We start from the raw sequence: 18753 nt of genomic DNA, 5'->3' as shown, positions 1-18753 counted from the left end.
TGACTACATAAGGATGCCTTTGAAGGACAACGACAATGGATGTTTACATGTTACAATGCATGTACTCCATACCTCCAGGTGTACTACTTTCCATGATTCATGTTGATTGATATGTATAATTGCTAATTGTGGTATTTCATGGTTTGTTTGAGTGCAATAGTTATGTTTGTTATCTGCGATTATAGATGTATAAATTTGTCTTTGCTTAAGTTGATTGAACTAGAGTTTAATTTTATAGATGAGCCTTGAGATTAGGAGACGGTGACTTTAGGTTAACTCGTTTACTTAACCAATAGTCCTAGTTGATAAAATTATATGAGTGTTTGAGACCTTAGGAATGTTTTAGGCATAGAGAAGCTTGCTCACTTAAACAACAACAAACACTAGTGAGAATACCAAGGAAATGGAAGCAAAACACATAAGTGCCACAAATGAAAAATCTTACGCTGGAAGAGAAATCTTGGCTTGATTTGGTACTTCACTCACATGTATTGTCTATGGTACTAGAGCCCTAGAGGTTCCCAGTGTGGGTGCTTTTCCTTGAGAAGCAAAAAGCCTCGGACATACAAAATAAGCACACACGTCAAATGATTGTGAACCAAAGTAAAAGAAAAAAGAAAAAAAAAGACATTTAAAAGACTTCCATCGAGCTTACAATTAAAATTTCAAGCTTTTGTTTGGAGTTGTGAGAGCTAGTTGGCTGATCAAAGCTGAAAAGCACAATTAGAGAATCTTGCATTTAGATATCTTCTTAGCTTAGCTAGTACTAGAGTAGTTGTCTTAACCTTAGTCATGCTAACTAATTGATAGACTCATCCATAAGCCCAAAACTCATGATTAATTAATTTCATCAAAGTGCAATTTATTTGTCCTTAATGACAGTCTAGCATTTCATAAATCTTGCATTTACTCATTTCCATGTGTACTTTACATCCCTCTCATAATTTATTGCCATATCATTTTGCTTGCGTAAAATAGTGACTTTGCCTCGCAGATTCAAATCCAGATGCTCTACAACATGGACAAAACGGGCTTTCTCTCACTAGCTTCTGAGGGCGGAATCTACATCAGGAAGGGGGACATGTTACCACCAAGCGACCACATTTTATGCAGCCATGGGCCGGGCTTGTCAGACCCGCTAGTAGTGTATTATGTTATTGGCTGGGCTTGTCGGTCGTGTTGGAATGTTTAAGAGTGATCGCCGATGAGAGGTGTACTCTAAAACTGGAACCTATAATGTTTGGGTAAGATTGGCTAAGTGTGGGTGCCCAAATGTGAACGGGCAAGCCCATATAAAAGTCAATCTAAACCTAAAATACCTCATTCTCTCATTTGTGCAATGCAAGAAGAGTGCTCTTGCTCCATCTCCTTCTCCGTCTCCTTTGTGTACTAGTGTGTGTGTGTGTGCTTGAGAGAGAGAGAGAGAGAGAGAGAGAGAGAGAGAGAGAGAGAGAGAGAGAGAGCATTGCGGCGGCATGATGGCGGCGAGGCGGTTGAGCGCGGCGCAGCGGCGGTTCCCTCTTCTTCGTGGCGAGAAATCCTCCATGACAGCAAGCGTAGAGCGATGAGTGACACACCATTGTCATCTTTGAACTTACTAGTTTAGGCTAGTTGTGTGCTTGGAGCCATCTATGGCTCGCACACATTGTTAAGCAAGACCCTTGCATCAATACGTGCGGCAGAAACCCACATCATGCCTGTTTTGATGTTTAACAAAGAGCACAATCAATGCCTAAGCTTGTGCATCCTCAACATCCCAACATGCCTACTCAACAATACGCAAAACAACTTTAGCAGCAAAACACCTAGAACTTGCATCACCATAAAAAATACATGTATTCATAGATTACATCATAACCACACACAATGGTCCTAATGGCATTGCAACGACAAGGGCATGTTGCATCATGTATGCTCAAAGTGGCTAGTTGTCCCTATCTAGTTTGTCCTCAATAGAAAACATACAAAAAATTATCATTGTTGTTTGCATGGTCAGTCATTGCATGAAAGATCAAGGGAGCTATTGACGTGCCTTTTCCACCCAATCACCTCCTCTTATAACTTCATGGCCAATATTTAGTAGCCCCTTTGTGTCAAAAGGGAGCTGGCAACACTGCCCCAAATGTTGAAGCATACTCTAATACTAGTTGTTGGAAATATGCATGCAATAATGCATGTAAAGATGAAGGAGAAGCTCAATAGAACACAACACATGAAGTAGTATTATCATGTGTGCTCATACAAAGATAAGGCTTTCCCTAGAGTGATGGTCGTATCTACAAGTTGGGAAATTAACCTCCCTAAAGAGGCCCCCACAGTCCTAAGTGTGTTCACACTCTCACAATGTGTTGACACATCACTATGATAATTTGGTAGAGTTTGGCACTAATTAATAACGATATTTGTAGTTTGACTACCCTAAGGTTATGAAATAGAATGTTTTGTGTATTGTTGGTTCCTTGCCTTCTTCCTTTCATATTTTGGTAGAGTTTGGCATGATAGAATGTTTTCTCTGTTGTTGGTCCCTTGTGTTGTTGGTCCCTTGTCTTCTTCCTTTCATACTCTCTATTTAGGGCTGGTTTGACATAGGACAATCTATCATCATCAAGTAGCACTTTACTAGTCTTGTCTTTGATTTGCCAAAGGCAGAGGCCTTAGTGTTCAATTTTTTAAAGCTCTGGAGATAAGGTAATTATGGCTTTGAGTGCTAGATGGATATCCCATAGCAAAAAGGGTGGTGAAGCCTTAAATCAAGTTATATCAACTTAAAAGCGGTGGTGATTGTTTAATGGAGATATCCTTTCCTCGTTTTCATTTTCCTTTTCCCAAATGAAATGTGCTTGCTCATCTCTATTTATTCCTCAAGTTTTGCAATTTTATTGATCGATATTCACACCCTGCAAGCTCTGTGTAATAATGGCATGCCATGATAGAATAAAAATTCGCTTACTTATTAGAACTTCACATCATATATTTTGATCTTGCATATAAAGCTTGATCTATTTCAATATAAATGGTGCTTTTGGCATCAAGCGTACTATATAGCTGGAGACTAGAGGTCTTTGAGCTTTCATTGAAGCATTTTAGATCACCTCCAATGGTGCATCACACATCATTCTCCATGATTTTCCATATGGGCCCTGGGGGACTTTTATCCTTTTTGTTCTAAACTGAGGCGGGGAGTTTAAATTTCGAAAGTCCATGGAAAATTTCCCGCGCCTCAAATCTCGTAATGTGGAGGTTTCTTGACTGCAGAAAAAGTGTGAGGGAAGCCACAGAGAGAGAGAGAGAGAGAGAGAGAGAGAGAGAGAGTCTGAGAGAGATGAGCATCTGCGAGGACCTGCCCGAAGCGCTCTTCTCAGAGATATTTCAGTTTCTACCGGCTTCTCAGGTAGCAGGAGCATGCAGCTTGGTGTGCAGGCTATGGCGAGACTTGGCAGATGAATCCCCGATCTGGCGTGACATGTGCAAAGAAGCTGGTCTCTCTGAGATGGATTGCTTGCGTTGCTTGTTTGGATGGAAAGGGCTTTTTGGGCTAGTGTTTGGACAGAACATGGTGGCAACCCCCTGCTTCGAACCTGTTCCCCACATGGAAATGGAAGCCATGAAGCACCAGCGGCTTGGAGCTTGGGAGCCCAAGCATCGGATAATGCTGAATCGGATCAGTTCTCTTGATGACGACCATGACGATTCTCACACATACAGTTTTTGGGCTGTGGAGGGAGGCACTGTGTTTCAGCGAGGTGGTGGAGATGGAGTTGTTCGTGAGTGCCCTCCTGTGGGTTGTCCGCCATGCCCTGCCTTTCCGGATAGGCCAGTGATTGCCACCTCTTTTGAATGGGGCAAGGTTCAGCAGTGCATTTCCTTCCCCACATTCTCTGAAATGTTTATTGATTCTTCCCCGCCGCTTTTCATCTCAGTCTGGTATGCTGGAAGATGTGATGCCGAGAGTCAAATTAAGCTTCAGGTCCTCTTTCGAGACAAATCCAAGCACTGCATCTTCTTCTGGTTGGTCTCTCTGAGCACTTATACATTCTGTCTGCTTGCTCTTGGTCATTTGTGTTTTCATGAGAGAAAGAGACGCCACTTGCTATGTTTGCTTGAGGTTTCCATCAAGTTTTGGTCAAATTTTAGTAGCAAGTGTTTATGCAAGGATCACTTGTAGTTAGCATCTAATTCTCCTAATGTGGAGATGCTTAGTGCATTGCATCTTGGGTCATAATGTTGCTTACATGCACTTTGTAGAGGATGATGGGTTCAGATCTTTCATTCACTATTTTTCCCATAGTTTTGTGTGTTTTAAGATTTAACTTTGGTGCTTCCTTTGCCTAAGGGATTTACAGGGCTTTTACATGGTGGGCTTCAAAACCCACGCTCACCAAATAAAGGGGGCAAGAGGGAATAAAGGAGGAGAGGATGCGTTCAAGAAACTTTTGCAAATATGCAAAAGTTAGCATAGTTTAAGAACATGAAGGCTTTTTTATAATGCAAGAATAGAAAGTGAACTTTACTTTCCTTTTTATAGGCCATGTGAGAATGCAACACCAAAAGTTTTTGGTGAGTTTGCAAACTCACCATGTGGAAGCTCTCTTATACGGCTTAAGTTGGTGATGCCTCTATTCTGAAAAGAAACAATGCACAAATGAAATGATCAGTAAGCCCTTGAATCTCTCATTGGTACCAACTATTAATTCTAGAGATCTAGTTAAGGCTCTGGAATAAGTTGAAGTCTGGTTGTGCATTGAAACAGGGTTTTAAAAGGAGCTGTTATTACATAGAGACTATTATTACCCAACATTGCTTATGCATTTAAGTTCGAGCTCAACGGTTTGAACAGATGAAGATCCCATTGTCTTGGGGTTTGTAGGCATGCGTAAATGCTAAGATCTATCCTCATCCACCAGGTCTTGTGCTAGACTTGGCAACTTAAGACTTGGCTCCTGAAGGAAGTTTCTGATCTGATGCTTGATGAGTATGTATAATGAGTAAATATGAAAAGAAAACTGGCATCTTTTGCTCATCAACAATGACTCTGTCTTCCACATCTTGATCATGGGTTTCGGGACAAATAACGCTCTTACCTGAATAGTAAGACATGTGGCTTGACATCTTGTGTACAAGATGTAGTTGCTTGTTGATTTCATGAAGTGTTCAATTGCTTTCAATATATTGATGGAAACAATCATGAAAACTTAGTTTTCCTAGTATAGCTGAGTGTTTTTGTGGCCACCTATGATAAGAGGAAAGACAGTTTCTTGGTCGAGATTTAAATGAGTGGCAGGTTGGGCATCATGTCAAAATAATTAAAAGCAAGGAGAATTTTGTTGATAACATTGCAAAAACTTATGTGCAGGGACTCTGGTGAAATTCCAGCAAGAGCAGGAGAGTGGCAGGAGTTAAAAGCAATCATCAGAGGATATCCACCTGTAAGTGATAAAAGACCGATTCAAATCTCTTGCTTGAATTAATGAGTGCCGGCTTCTTTGAAGAGTCCTTGGTAACTCTTTGTTTGCATTGCTGCTAGCAGGGCATTCAATCAATCATTTTGAAGGTTGGTGGCATGAGTCTAAGCTCTGATAAGATGGCACATGGGTTCTTTGGTGCCAAGTTTACAGGACTAAAGCTCAAGTTTGTGCCACCATTTGAGGTATCAGATTGGCGTCTGTGTTGTGTATAGCATTTTTTGATGTCCATTAGCCTTCCATATTTCATGTTGCCTATAGGCAATTAAGCTCTAATAATATAGGCCATGTGCTCATAGGTGTGCCAAGTTTACAAGACTGAAGTTAAAGTTTGATATGAGCATTAAATTGAAAGCTGTGTGTGAGTATGAGTGCAAATCATGCTCTAATGTCAATCAGCTTGCATGTAACCAGTCTAGACTCTGAGAAAATGGCTTATGAGGTCTTTAGTGCCAAGGTCAAAAGGATTGGAGCTAATTAAGTTTGTGCCACCATTTTAGTATGCACATGATTTATAAATCATGTTGAAAATGTCATATGTGTATATATGTCAGGATTTTGTTGCAGAAGTTCATCGGGTAGATTTGTGGCTTAGTGATGTTTGAGATAGATAGATAGATAGATTGAATTATCGTCCACGGAGGTCATATATGCCCTATGGGACCAAAAACACAACATTACAACAAATCGTTCTCAGTGCGGGTTGAAACATATCAGTTAAGGATTGAGGGTCCATCAAGAGGGTAGGGTAAAGGGAGAACAAAAAACCTAAGGGTCGCCGGTTGAGGGGAGAGCTGGTTTGGGGTTTTGAAATTCTTGGATGATCGCTTTGCCACCTCGGTAGATTGCCCATTTACTTTGCTTGCGCCCTTCATGCATCTTCTTGAGCTCGCTTGCTTTACTTTTGAGTTGATTCATGGTCAGTTCTTCTGCAATCCAAAGCTTTTTGCCCTTGAGAAGTCGAGATTGACATAGCAGCTTCATACGCTCATCTTTGTCCTTGAAAGTGAGTATGTAGTGTTCGGGTGGCACATGTCTATGTGTATCGTTAATCCAAGCAACATCTTCGGACTTGATGTAGATAGGTTGAAGAATGTCATTGAGCTTGATGATTGCTTCTTCAAGGGTGTCCTCCGGGGTACACCATGGTGAGTGTAGTCCCCCAGTCCGAACCTTGAGGCCAAGAGATTTTTGTAGTCAACATTCTTGTAGGGCCGTCTGTATCTTTGTGTCACTCTTTTTATGTGTTGTTGCGTGTGCTTCTTTTTGGGCTGTCATGACAATTTCGGTGAGTGAGGCTTCGACTGCGTGTGCTTTTTCAAGTAGAGCTTGGCTCTCTACTTCCTTTGTATCTTCAAGCTTTTGTAAGCGGTCTTTGAGTCTCTCGTTCTCCTCGATGAGGTCTTGAATATGAGCCTCAAGAGCTGTGATTCGTGCTTCTTGGCGGGCGGTGGGGTCCTTTCTCGGTGCCGTTGCCATTGCAAGAAAGCTCTTGCGTGCAGAAGGGGTGCCAAAGGGCGACGACATCAGGTTGCAAAAGGGGGGGTTCTTGTCGAAACACACAGCGTGGGATCAAGGGCTTGTGATTTAAATTTTTGTGGGTGAAAGCATTGCCATGCCCTATGTACTGTGTCGGCGAGGTAACAGAGACAGGAAACGAGCAGCGAGGAAGGAAGCGGGCAGAGAAGTAAGGCGAGTAGAGCTTGGTTTTTACGGGCTGAGAGAGGGGATCTCTTTGTGAGCTGTATGTCGCGTGGGTGACGTCTTTGACGAGCTGCAGGTCGTGGGTGACGTCCTTGACGAGCTGCAGGTCGCGGGCATCCTGTGCTTGGTGGCGGGGCTGGGCTGTGGCTTAACGTCCCCCACAGGGCCGCCCTCTCCCAGGGGAGACACAGATGCTGTGGTGCGAGGAAGATGGGGGCTAGGTTACTGGCTGAGAGAGAGAGAGAGAGAGAGAGAGAGAGAGAGAGAGAGAGACTTATAAGTGATGCTTGACAGGTTAGACATTTTGATGCACGCGTGGTGGAGCTTGGAAAGGCTGCAATGTGTAGCCCTAAAAAGTGTACACTACCTTTTGATTGATGCAGATTTGCAGTTTTTGTTTAGAAGATCAGACAGGGAGCCTAAAAGCTGCTCTAAAAGCGCAGGGAAGAGTCCTTCAACAGGCACCATTGAGGTGAGCTTCAATGGAGATGAGCAAGAACAGCAAGGATTTTACCCTGCTATCATGGAATGTAAGCTTATATCCAGCAGAAGACATGGGGTTTCAAAGGCTTGAAAGTCTTAAGGACAAATAGCTGTTCAGTACCAAGGGGGGTGGGGTGGTCTTTCTCGCATCAGCTCCTTTAGTTGGACAAAGGCTCCACAAGAATGTAAATATAATCTGGATGGGAAATTCTGCAGTAAATTAAATGCTCTATGAGTAGAGATGCTCCCCTTGGATTAGTTGTGACAAGCCTAGCCCCTTTCAACTCCAGGATTATGGCCTTTCAAGTTTGTAAATGTGGAATTGTGAGGCTTGGTTCATCTCTACCACTTCATTTGCTGTGCCCTTTGGGGAAGATTATGTAGGAACTCCCATTTAAAGATCCATCATTTTTGGACTTAACCATCCTCCTCAATGCTGTAAATGACCTACATTGAATGGTCTTTAGTTCCATATCTATAACATGGCATGTGCTTTCTAGAGTTCTCTTTGCTTTTTATTTCTTGGATTCCAACCCTTTGCATTCTGTATACATAGGGATATTCTTTCTTAATTTGAAAAGGTTGATGTTTATAATAGTTGAATCTCTTCACGGCTTCAAAAATATTTAACCCATATGCATACATATTTAATGAACCTCCTAGGTAAAGTAAGACTTCAAACTTCCCATTGCCTTGAGGCTTTTCATATCCTCTTACCTTCACTCTGGGGGTTCAATTGTTTCTAAAGGTTTTCATTATTTGTTCAAATTGTGGGGTTCAAATAGTCGTCTACGATGTCTAGAGAGGGTTGATGAAGGTATACAATCCTCTTATTCAAAACACAAGCAACGAAGCCTAACTTGTTATCCTCCTAGGCCTCTTGGACAATTGGGCTTTAACCATAGAGCTCTCTGTTGCAAACCTTAGCCTCATTTTGTGTAAGTACACTCCACCAGTTAGAGTATACTAATGCATGCAACCTAATGCTTATAAATTAATGATTTGCTCTTTTAGGTGGCAAATTTAAAACTTAAATGACCTAATTATAAAATTTATTGCTTTTGGAAGTGGCCATTGTAGGCGTATGCTTCTACTTGTAGAAGAATGTCTCTAGCCCTTGTTTTGTGGATTGGACCCCTTGCAACAATACAAAGACAAGTTCTTCAAACTTTACATCATTAGGTTCATTCTTTGTCACAAGCTTTAAAGGTGGAGGTAAAAATTTGATAAGAATCTTGCAAAGCATCATGAATTGTTTGCGTGACGGAACTACGAATAACTTCACTAATGACGATTAACTTTTCATTGAGGTCTTTAATCTCCATAACATACCATCCTCATGCATAACCTTGGATTCTAGCTCTTTACACAAGTAATCAATTTTTTCCCAATTTGTATTTGCATCTAGAGAAGGTAGTCTATCTCATGCTTGTTTTACTATTTATGTTGATTAAATGTGTAGAATAATGGAACAAAAAGTGCACAATCAATGCATGAGCTTGTGCATCCTTACCTTCATAACATGCTTGCTCAATATTAGGAAAAAATGCCAATATCAACATGATTGCTTGAACTTGCATCATCATCTGTATAACTTTTATCCATAGAGCATAGTCTTAGATTGTAACCATGTACAATGTTCCATGTTGCATTGTGTATGTCCTAAGGGGGTTGTCTCCACCCACTTTGTCCTTAGAAGGGAGCACGTAAAAAAACATCATTATTTTTAATCATGGTTGGTGATTGCACTTGATGCAAAAGTTGCTTGTATAGAAGAAAAATTGCACAAAACAAACCTATGCTATATAGCACAATCCACAAAAGACTAGAAAGGGCTCGTTTCGCCAAAACTTGCATTGTTGCAAAACTTGCACAAAAGGAAAAAAATGCTTGCACAATAGTGTCAATAGTAGGAATGGAGGAGCCTAATCAAAATTTTGACAATCCCAAGATCAAAGATCTTATCAGAAGGTTGTTGCCCTACGAGGGCTCAGTAAAAATTACCTCAAATTAAGGACTTGAGCAGAAAGGATGTTAGCAATACCCACATGTCGAAGCTTGTGCTAATGTCAATTGTTGACAATGCGGCACACAACACAAAAGTAGTGTACTCATACAAAAAAGGGCTTGCTCTAGAGTGATGTGCATATATAGAAGCTAGGGGAAAAAAGTCTCTTAATGAGGAAAAAAGTTCTTTAGTGGTCCTAAGTGTGTTCTCACACACCAGTACCATACTATGGTGATAATAATAAGACACTCCTAATTGAAAAATCCTTCCATGATTTGCAACCTTCAAGAGCAAAACATTTGGAGTTCCTTTTAATAAGATGGGCTCAAAATTTTGTGGAATCCTTTGCCCTAATTCTCCATTTGTGGATGAAATGATTTGTTGGGCCAATAAAGTTGTGCAATGCTTCTAGCCAATGGATGGTAACCTCAAAGCCTATATATGAGGCTCACATGTATGGAAGTTTGTATGAGATTGTGAATGGAGTTCATTTTATTATTTGTACATTTCTATTTCCTTACACCCTAAAATTCCTACACATGGCAATCGGGTTAAAGGGGGAGTTGCACTCCCCAAGAACTTGCACATTAGCAACGTCGTTAGGGTTCAAGTAAAAATCCTCATGCAACAACATCGCTACAATGGTAAAAAATGGGCATGAATATGATGATGTTGGCCTTGGGTTGATGTGAGGTAACGTGCAAAAGGTTTGTAGAGGGTAGCTAGGGACGCCAGCATTGCATGCCTAGGGACGCCAGCATTGCATCTTATAGCACCCTAAGATTAGGATTGAATATTGGGTGAGTCTTGCTCAGCAAGAGGAAATTTTGAAGCAAGTCAACGAGCTTCTAGAGAAAGGGTTAATACGGCCAAGTGCTTCACCCTACTCTCTCCAGTTCTACTGGTGCAGAAGAAAGATGACACGTTTCGAATGTGCATAGACTATAGGTCTTTAAACAAGATCACGGTCAAGAATCGCTTTCCGATCCCTGATATACTTGATAAGTTGCAGGGTGCAAGTGTCTTTAGTCGCATAGACTTAAAGAGTGGGTATCATCAGATACGGATCGCCCATGAGGATGTCCATAAGACTGCTTTCCGCACAACCTTTGGACTATATGAATTTTTGGTAATGCCATTCGGCTTGACCAATGCTCCTGCGACGTTCAATCGTATGATGGACCGCATTTTCAGCCCGTATCGAGCTTTTACGGGAGTATTCTTTGACGACATACTCATCTTCTCTAAGTCAGAAGAGGAACATCGGAAACACTTGGACCTAGTGTTTCACCCTCTTCACCACATTGACATTCGCACTGCATTTTTACATGGATGGCTAGATGAAGTCATTTATATGGCTCAACCGCCCTACTTCTATTGTGATGATCCCACTATCTATGTATGTAAGCTACATAAGTCTATATACGGTCTCAAGCAGTTTGCACGACAATGGTTCAAGCGCTTGCATGATTTTCTTATCCAATGGAGATGGGTTCAATGCACTTCTGACCCAAACTTATTCTATCATACTCTCTTTCATGGATGGGCAATCATTGGTGTCTATGTCGATGATATTCCTACCATTGCTAGTGATGAGACATTTGTCTCACATGTTGTGGAAATGTTCAAGGAGGAATTCCCAGTCCATGACAACGGCCCTATGACCTACTTCTTGGGCATAGAGGTCAACAGGGATCCAAATGTGTTTGCGGGTGGCCGCGACGGACGTCCATAGCATAGCTCTCAAGCATCAACATAAAATTATCGATACAGGGGAAGCGACTCGGATGAGGCATGGAAACTCACTAGGGTGTCAATCCTAATGAAGTGAACTCGAAGAGATGCAACTACTAACTCTACAAGCAAATCAAACGCACGAAAGCCAAGTAATTTGCCTATGTCCTTCTACACAGCTCTTCAGTCATCACGCCCGTTCACCATGCAAATCATATCGGAATCGCACGAAACTTGAAGGGAAGCTACAGGTCCTGCTACATGGGCAAATCCTCGGACAAACCTTCGATAATACGAACATAATCCCAAGAAGCTACGTACATCATGTACCGTAGTGGGAATAGGCCAATCTTCTACCACTCGGATCTTGGCAGGATCCATACTCACTTGATTGTGAGAGACTATATGGCCGAGATAGTGTATCTCTAAAAGAAAGAACTCGCTCTTCTTTGCATTCACATGCAACTCATGCTTTCGCAATTGATACATCAGTCATCTGAGGGACTGGTCTTGAGCCTATCAATGTGTCAAAATTGTTGACGAGATAACGAGTCAGACTGTGCATAATGTTAGCTTAAGGATTGGTTTAAATGGTGGATTTTCATTGATAACCATTCAAAAGGGTGTTCACAGTAAATTTTGAGAGTTCATTTGGTTTTTATTTCAACCACAAGTTTTACATCCATCAAGCTAACCCCACCTTTGTCATCAGATAGTGTACATATATGATAGACAACCTTGGAGTCCTCGTAATATCTGTGTTGCCCCAAAGATAAGCTTCTAACTACAGAACACAGTTGATCGAATATGTCTTTGAAGGTTTTTAAAGTACAAAAAATAGATAATTGATGATAGCAAGGAGAGATTAAGGCAAATGCCCCATAGGACAGATTAGATTGATTCCAATGCAAGTATTTGAATATTCCTTTGAACTTTGTGAGTACATAGTCCCATCTCTACTTCATGAAAACACTGAATCCCGGAAGGACTCCTAGCAGTTGACTATTAATGATAGGTTCACATCCACTCCTGTACCACATTAGGCACTGAGTTGGAATAAACTTTATAATATATTTTTTCATGATTGACCATTGAATTGTTGGCTAAACAAAATAGTTTAAGAATTTCTAAGAATTTAGGTACTTTGCCATAGATGGCACTAGAACTTTCCACCTCTAAGAGGATTTCATGGATATTACTTTTGATTTTTTTGGGAACTATGTACCACTTGAACAAGTTTCTTGCATAGTATTTGGTGCCTTTTTTAGGAGGTTGTCAACATTTATTATTTCTTATGTTTTGAAACCTGAAAATATCTTATATCTCTTCATAGAAATATTCAATCTATAATTTTTTCATAGGAATTTCAGAAAGAAACTATTGAAAATTCCCATGCAGCTATATTTTTGATAGGTTTAGTTGGACACACTATACAAGTGTTGATGCCAAGAGCACTAGTTGAAGTCAATATTTTTGAGATTAGTAGTGATTGTGTAGGTCGATCTAAATGGTAAGACCATCAAAGAGACAGTTTACAGACAATCAAACAAAGAAAAGGTTTTCTTTTTCATCTATTGCAAGAATGGCCACCTCTTTGCAACTGCTTTGAGTATCTTGGATAACAGTTTCTGCTCGTTAAATGCAAAATTACAAGGAATGAGTATTGTATTGCATTGTAACATGTAGGTCATGGAGCAATAGTCATCAAGTGTCCACGTCTTTGGTGTTGTTTGCAGAACACAAGACACAAAATTAGTAGGGTTGTTTTAATTTATAGATTTGACAAAATGGTAAGTTACACAAAAAAGAACATATTAATAATAAAAAGGAATTTTTCTCTACAAGAAACAAAAGATCGATATATATAACAACGATTTAAGGCCTAAACAAACGCGTTTGAAACCTTCACCAAATCTTGAATGCTTACACTTGAATGAAAGAGCAGAGTAAGAGGAACACAATGTAAGAAACAAAACTGAATTTGGATTACCGTAGCCACAGAAGCGATGATTACAAGTGGAGCAAAGAGGTAGCTCCCTGTACGTAACGCAGTAGTCCCTTATCTTCACAAAAAATGATCTCCCTTTCCCACTAACCTTAGTGTATTATATACCTAGGGCTTTCTAAAGTGGCCAGCGGCCAACTTCTCATGGTCCTTTACATACATCATTGGAAAAATTACATCTTTGACTCAGACTTGACATAGGCGATTGTCATTAGACTTTTACAGGGTTTGATGTATTAAACATTGGAAAAATAATGTGACCACATCAAAACTTTGGCCGGCTGACTCAACAGCGCCTTAGCTAGGTGGGCGCTTGTATGTTGTTATCACCTCCAAACACTCCCCCCTTCCTTGCTCGTGTCGTCCCTTGACACGACCTTGTGCAGTCTTGTCATAGGGTTGTCTTTAGCTTTGTCTTCAAGGTTGGTCTTCATCTTGGGAAGCCCGTTGTCGTTGATGACGCTCCCCCCTTCCTTGAGTGATGCATAGCTGTCATGTTGTTGATACATGATTTGAGCTTTGATTATCGAGGCAACGTTTCTTCTTGTTGTGCATTCGCCTCTTGGTTGTCAATCTTAGCTGCCGTAAAGATGGATGTTCAAGTGTTTGATCATGTAGAACTGATTTTCCTTGTGGCGTGGACTTTATGATGGATATTCTTTCAAGGTCCACTGCAATTTGAGTTGTTTGCAATAGGTCACCAATGTTGAAGCACTGTGTGAGCTATTTTTGATTGTTGTGGATACTCGCTTGCTAAATTCCTCATTGCTTGATGTTGTAGTCCATTCTTTGACGTGCCATTGTTGGATGGAGCTTTGTTGTCACCCTTGAAGATAAAAGATTCTCTTGATAAGCCTATGGAGACCTGCTGTTTTTGCTCCAAGTTGTTGTTGATTGATTTGTAGCCCTTTCCTTATTGTTGAAACTTGATGTAGAAGGAATATATACAAGAAGTTGATGATGAGGTCTAGATTAGGGTCTTAAAACCTGGATGACCAAAGGGAAAAAACCCGGTGGGAAAAAATTGCCTTTGGTATACGCTCTTATTGGAGTTGAGCATTTTGACTCGAAGTACTTGTCATGCAAGGTGAGTGCTTGGGAGAAACAAAGGAAGAGTGCCTAATGTAAGTGCCAATTATGGGACACTCTATATGCTTATGAGAAGTTTTTAAACAAAAGCATGTAGTGTAAAAGATGGAGTTGATGGGTGCTTCAAGGAACAAATGTAGCACGTGTGACATCAAAGGACGTCTCAATAGCTTGCACGTTTCCAAGAAGGGTTTTCGATGTAGAAGCTTCTCCACTCATTCCTCACTATGCGTAGTGCGTGAGTGTCTTTTGGAATCTCTTCTTCACTTTACCAAACTTAAAATATATAGACTTCGACTCTTATGCTCACCTATACCAGCATGAGTGACACAACATAAATACGCTCAACTCCTCCACCTTGAGCAGTACCTAGAATAGCTAAGACTCTTAGACCATAGAGAATATTACTAGAAGCTTTGGGACTAATGCCTTGCTCATTTAGTGGCTCAGCTGTGACTTTTATGCCATGTATTTTTAATTGCGACTTGGACTTACCTGTTCATGGCCTAAAACCCAATGCCATAAGTTCTTGAGATTAAGGCTTCTATCATTGCTTTGGTCTTTGAATGCCACCATTTTTTCGAGTAGGTTGGCATATTTTGGCTCCTCTTGACTTTCTTGTTGTATGTTGATACTTCTTTGTAAAACAAGTCCTTCAGCTCTGATAGGGCTTGATGTAGCCTTTGTATTAATTTCCATGAGAAGCGATTGTCGAGATGTGTGGGTTCTCTGTGATTGAGTTTCCACTAGCAATTTTGGAACCCATCTTGTTTTTGGTCCGTGTGTGACCCTCTTTGGCATTTTATCTTCTTCTATAATTTGATGGACACTAGGCTTTGGTATCCAAACCTGATGATTTCCGTTGTAAAAGCCTTGCTTTTGTAGTAGAAGACGAGGGATACATTTTGAGGTTGTTTCTCCCTTGGTTGTGCTTAGTCCCCATTGGCTCTTTGTTGTTGTTGATTGTCTTTGTGTGGGGTCCTTTTCTACTTGGTTGGTCTTAGTGGCTCTAGGTTGAGAAACTACTTTGGGTAACCATATTTGGGTGTTACCTTCATAGAATCCTTGTGCTTCAAGTAGCTTCACTGGAATCATCCGCTTATTCACCCGTTTGTGTTGGGTATCTTTGTTGAAGTCTGATTTCGGTACCCAAACTTTTCGCGTTGCCCGCTTGGAAGGTCTTTTTGTTTGCCTTTTGTTGGTGTTCTTTCGCTTCCCTGAGTATTTTGTATTCCGTTGATAGCACGTCTTGTTCCTTGTAGAACTCGTTGGTTGAGGTGGGTAGGTCCAGGCTGTTACTTTAGGCTTTTTGGCCCAAACATTAGTGTTTCCTTGGAAGTAGCCTTGAGCATTGATTGACTCGTTTGATGCTATCCACCCTGTCACCTTTTTTTGTTTTGGTTGAACCCGTGTTTCATGTATCCAAACTGGGTCTTTGACTTGGATGTGCTCTTTGGATATTAACACCTGCTCGACATTCTTCGGCTTCTTCTGGATGGTTTTTTGTGATGGAAACTTTGGTTGATAGACTTTTGGCTTTGGTTTCCATTGCATTGTTGATGGTGTGGCTCTTGATGTAGAGGCTTCGTGGGAAACTTGATGGAAGCTCATTGAAGGTAAAGTCGTCTGGCGAGGTTGATATACTTCAATGTTTACCTTTGCTTTACCTTTTTCCACGATGGTTGGCGATTTCTTCTCTGCATGGATTTGAGAAGCTTCATGGAGTCTTACCGTTGTTGTTGTTGAAGCTTTTGATTGTTGTCGAAAGAAGATGTTCCTCCAGCTTTCTGCTAGGACCAGACTCTCTTTGATATGATGGGAGTTGATTATGTGGAAAGTATCTTTATACTCCCCGGTACTCAATTTGAGTACAGCTTCTGCCACTCCGAAGCTAGGAATCGGCATTTTTGAACTTGTGTAAACTGTTTCTTCTAGCTCATTGATTGGTTGCTTTCCCATCATGATCCATGTTCCATAAGTCATTAGATTCTTTGTTGCTTCTGGATCTATTGCCGCCGAACATGTAACCTTGAGCCCTGTTTGTCCGCATAAATTGAATTTGATCATCGTAGGAGATAGTCCATCTTCTTCCTTGTCCATGTTCTTCTTTTGATCTTGCGTTTGTTGAAGATTTTTCGTTGAACTTGGAAGCTTTTCTCCTTCATCTACTTTCATTTTCACTTTTTCTGGAGTCGGCTTCTTTGAAATAGCTTTTGTCGATTCTTCAGGTATGTCAATGATGACATATTCTCGTTGTTGCTCTGTTTTCTTCATGTGCACTTTGGCATCATGCTCCATGATGTAGCTATCTGTTTCACCTTTTTTTCCTTCACACTCACAAATCTCGTTAGCTTCCTTCAACACCTTTATTGTAAATACGGGAGTTATATCATACCCTTCCTCATCACAAAATTTAGTCGGGGTCACCTCATTCACACACACATCCAAGGTTGCCAATATTTGAGTCCATCCAAATGGATCAAATAACTCCTCTGGAAAGGGTTCCGGTATGTAAGCTTCATCGTCCATTGATCTTTCTAGGATGCAATCCTCCTTCACTGAGCTTCGACACTTCGAAGCACCACACATCCAAAGTTCTTGTTTGGTTTGTATCCACGCAGGTATCTCTTTCCCATTGACTATAGAAGAGTCAATTTCTTCTAACGGAGTTCTATTCACATCTCTATAGCTATGGTCTTTTATGCTTATTTTTGTGGTGATCTTTTTATGTCTCAAGTAGATATAGTCATAGCCCCAATCTTGAACCATCTTAAGTTGACGCATGAAAGGTCTTCCTAAAATGATATCAAAATTGTTCCCTTTTCCAAAATCTACTATTGCAAATGTATGTTCATATTCAATTCCACAAGAAGTCACAATAATTTTCTCTAGGATACCCAGAGCTTTTTCTGTGTATCCATCTGCAAGTTGCAACTTCATTCTAGTTTTCCTAAGCGCTGGTCTACCCCATTTTTTCCAAACGTTTTTTGTGTCTATGGCTACTCCAGCCCCACTATCAAGTACAGCCAATGTTTTAACTCCTTTGTTTTCCACAGGTAAGGCGGTGTTTCCTTCTTCTCCTTCGCAATATTCCCCCACCTTGTTTATTGGCACAGGTTTAGCATCTGCACTTTCTTGTTGAGTTTTGTTTGATTGTTCATTTGAGGGTAGATCTTGAAGAGGCATCTTTAATCCCATCTTCCCCAAATTGTTGCCTACTTCATCCCATACATGTGGTCTAATCTTAAGCAGTTCAGATAGAGTAATGGTGCACTGTATTGGAGCTGATATCAACTCTTGCATACTCTTTGTATCCATCATCTTGGATATGGGTTTCCTTTGAGATGGCACCACTCTAGTCTCTGAGTCTGCCTCGTTCTCCTATGTATGAGGGTAAGGTCTTCAAGGACTCTGGTTTGCTTTCAATTGAAACTTCCGTCCCTGCATCTCTGTTTAGAGATTGAATGTCTCCCTGATAGACTTCATTCCCTGTATTGACCTCAATTAAGGGTGCAGATTGGAAATTCGCACTTCCATCTTTTGCACTTCTAATTGCTTTCCACAATTCATTTGGCCATGGCTCATCTATCTCTGGGATAGGTGCCATAAATTGTGATCTTGATCTTGCATCATTAGTGGTGTTGGCCACTACTTGATCATCTAGTTGAATTTCTAGGTTGTTGGTTTGTGTTGCAGTCTTTGCTTGCACATCCATTTGTGATTCTAGCTCAATGTTTCTTTGAGTTAATGTTTCAACAACCTTTGCCTTAGGCATTTTAAATCCAACACTTTTTGGTTTTGTTTCTGGAGGTGGAATTGGTACTTCAGGCTCCATCATTTCCTGTGCCATTTTTACCAATTCCTTACACATTTTCAACCTCTCAGTCTCTACCTCAGCATGAGGATATTTCATCCCTCGTTGCTCTAGGGTTTGGTTGGGTTTCAACCTAGCCTCATATGCTTCCAGTGCAGCATCTAATGGCTCTAGGACTTTTTCTACCAACACAGATCCTCCGGAAGACGCCTTCCTTGGTTTCTTATCGCTCACCACCGTTTTGTTTTCCCGTTCTTGTTTTAACTGCTCCTTTGTCTCTTGTAATTCTGTTTGTAGTGCAGTTTGATTTGTAATTGTTTTTGCTTTAATTCTGTTTCTTTTGGCTTTCCAGGATTTTCTCCCAGTCCTCACTGACACACTAGTTGTTTCCCCGTGTTTGGGTTGTTGATCTTTCTTCTCATTAGCTTGGTCCTCATCATTTTCTTTTGCTTGG

The 18753-nt window shown here is 40.8% G+C and overlaps 1 protein-coding gene across 2 annotated transcripts; it reads left to right on the top strand.

Moving 5' to 3' along the window:
- Window positions 1-3167: 3167 nt before the first annotated feature.
- On the top strand, window positions 3168-8150 carry LOC147444920 (uncharacterized). Of its 2 annotated transcripts, none has more exons than XM_086527417.1 (4): window positions 3168-4008; window positions 5354-5426; window positions 5525-5647; window positions 7461-8150. In XM_086527417.1, the coding sequence occupies exons 1-4, from the start codon at window positions 3233-3235 to the stop codon at window positions 7542-7544; spliced, it is 1056 nt and encodes a 351-aa protein (XP_086383543.1). In that variant the 5' UTR covers window positions 3168-3232; the 3' UTR covers window positions 7545-8150. The 2 variants fall into 2 exon arrangements, with proteins under 2 accessions (XP_086383543.1, XP_086383544.1); XM_086527418.1 differs by having other exon boundaries at window positions 3172-4008; window positions 5528-5647.
- The last annotated feature ends 10603 nt before the right edge of the window (window positions 8151-18753 follow it).

Source organism: Adiantum capillus-veneris, chromosome 13 (genome assembly GCF_014529385.1).
Source record: "Adiantum capillus-veneris isolate H3 chromosome 13, ASM1452938v2, whole genome shotgun sequence".
Classification (NCBI taxonomy): domain Eukaryota; kingdom Viridiplantae; phylum Streptophyta; class Polypodiopsida; order Polypodiales; family Pteridaceae; genus Adiantum; species Adiantum capillus-veneris.
The sequence above is the reverse complement of the archived record's forward strand: the minus strand, read 5'-3'. Positions and strand labels throughout refer to the sequence as shown.

Bases quoted from the DNA above. Each gene is read 5' to 3' on its own strand.
- LOC147444920 (XM_086527417.1), top strand. From the start codon at position 3,233: ATGTGGAGGTTTCTTGACTGCAGAAAAAGTGTGAGGGAAGCCACAGAG. The intron at 4,009-5,353 runs GTTGGTCTCTCT...ACTTATGTGCAG, and splicing joins AAGCACTGCATCTTCTTCTG to GGACTCTGGTGAAATTCCAG. The intron at 5,648-7,460 runs GTATCAGATTGG...GATGCTTGACAG, and splicing joins AGTTTGTGCCACCATTTGAG to GTTAGACATTTTGATGCACG.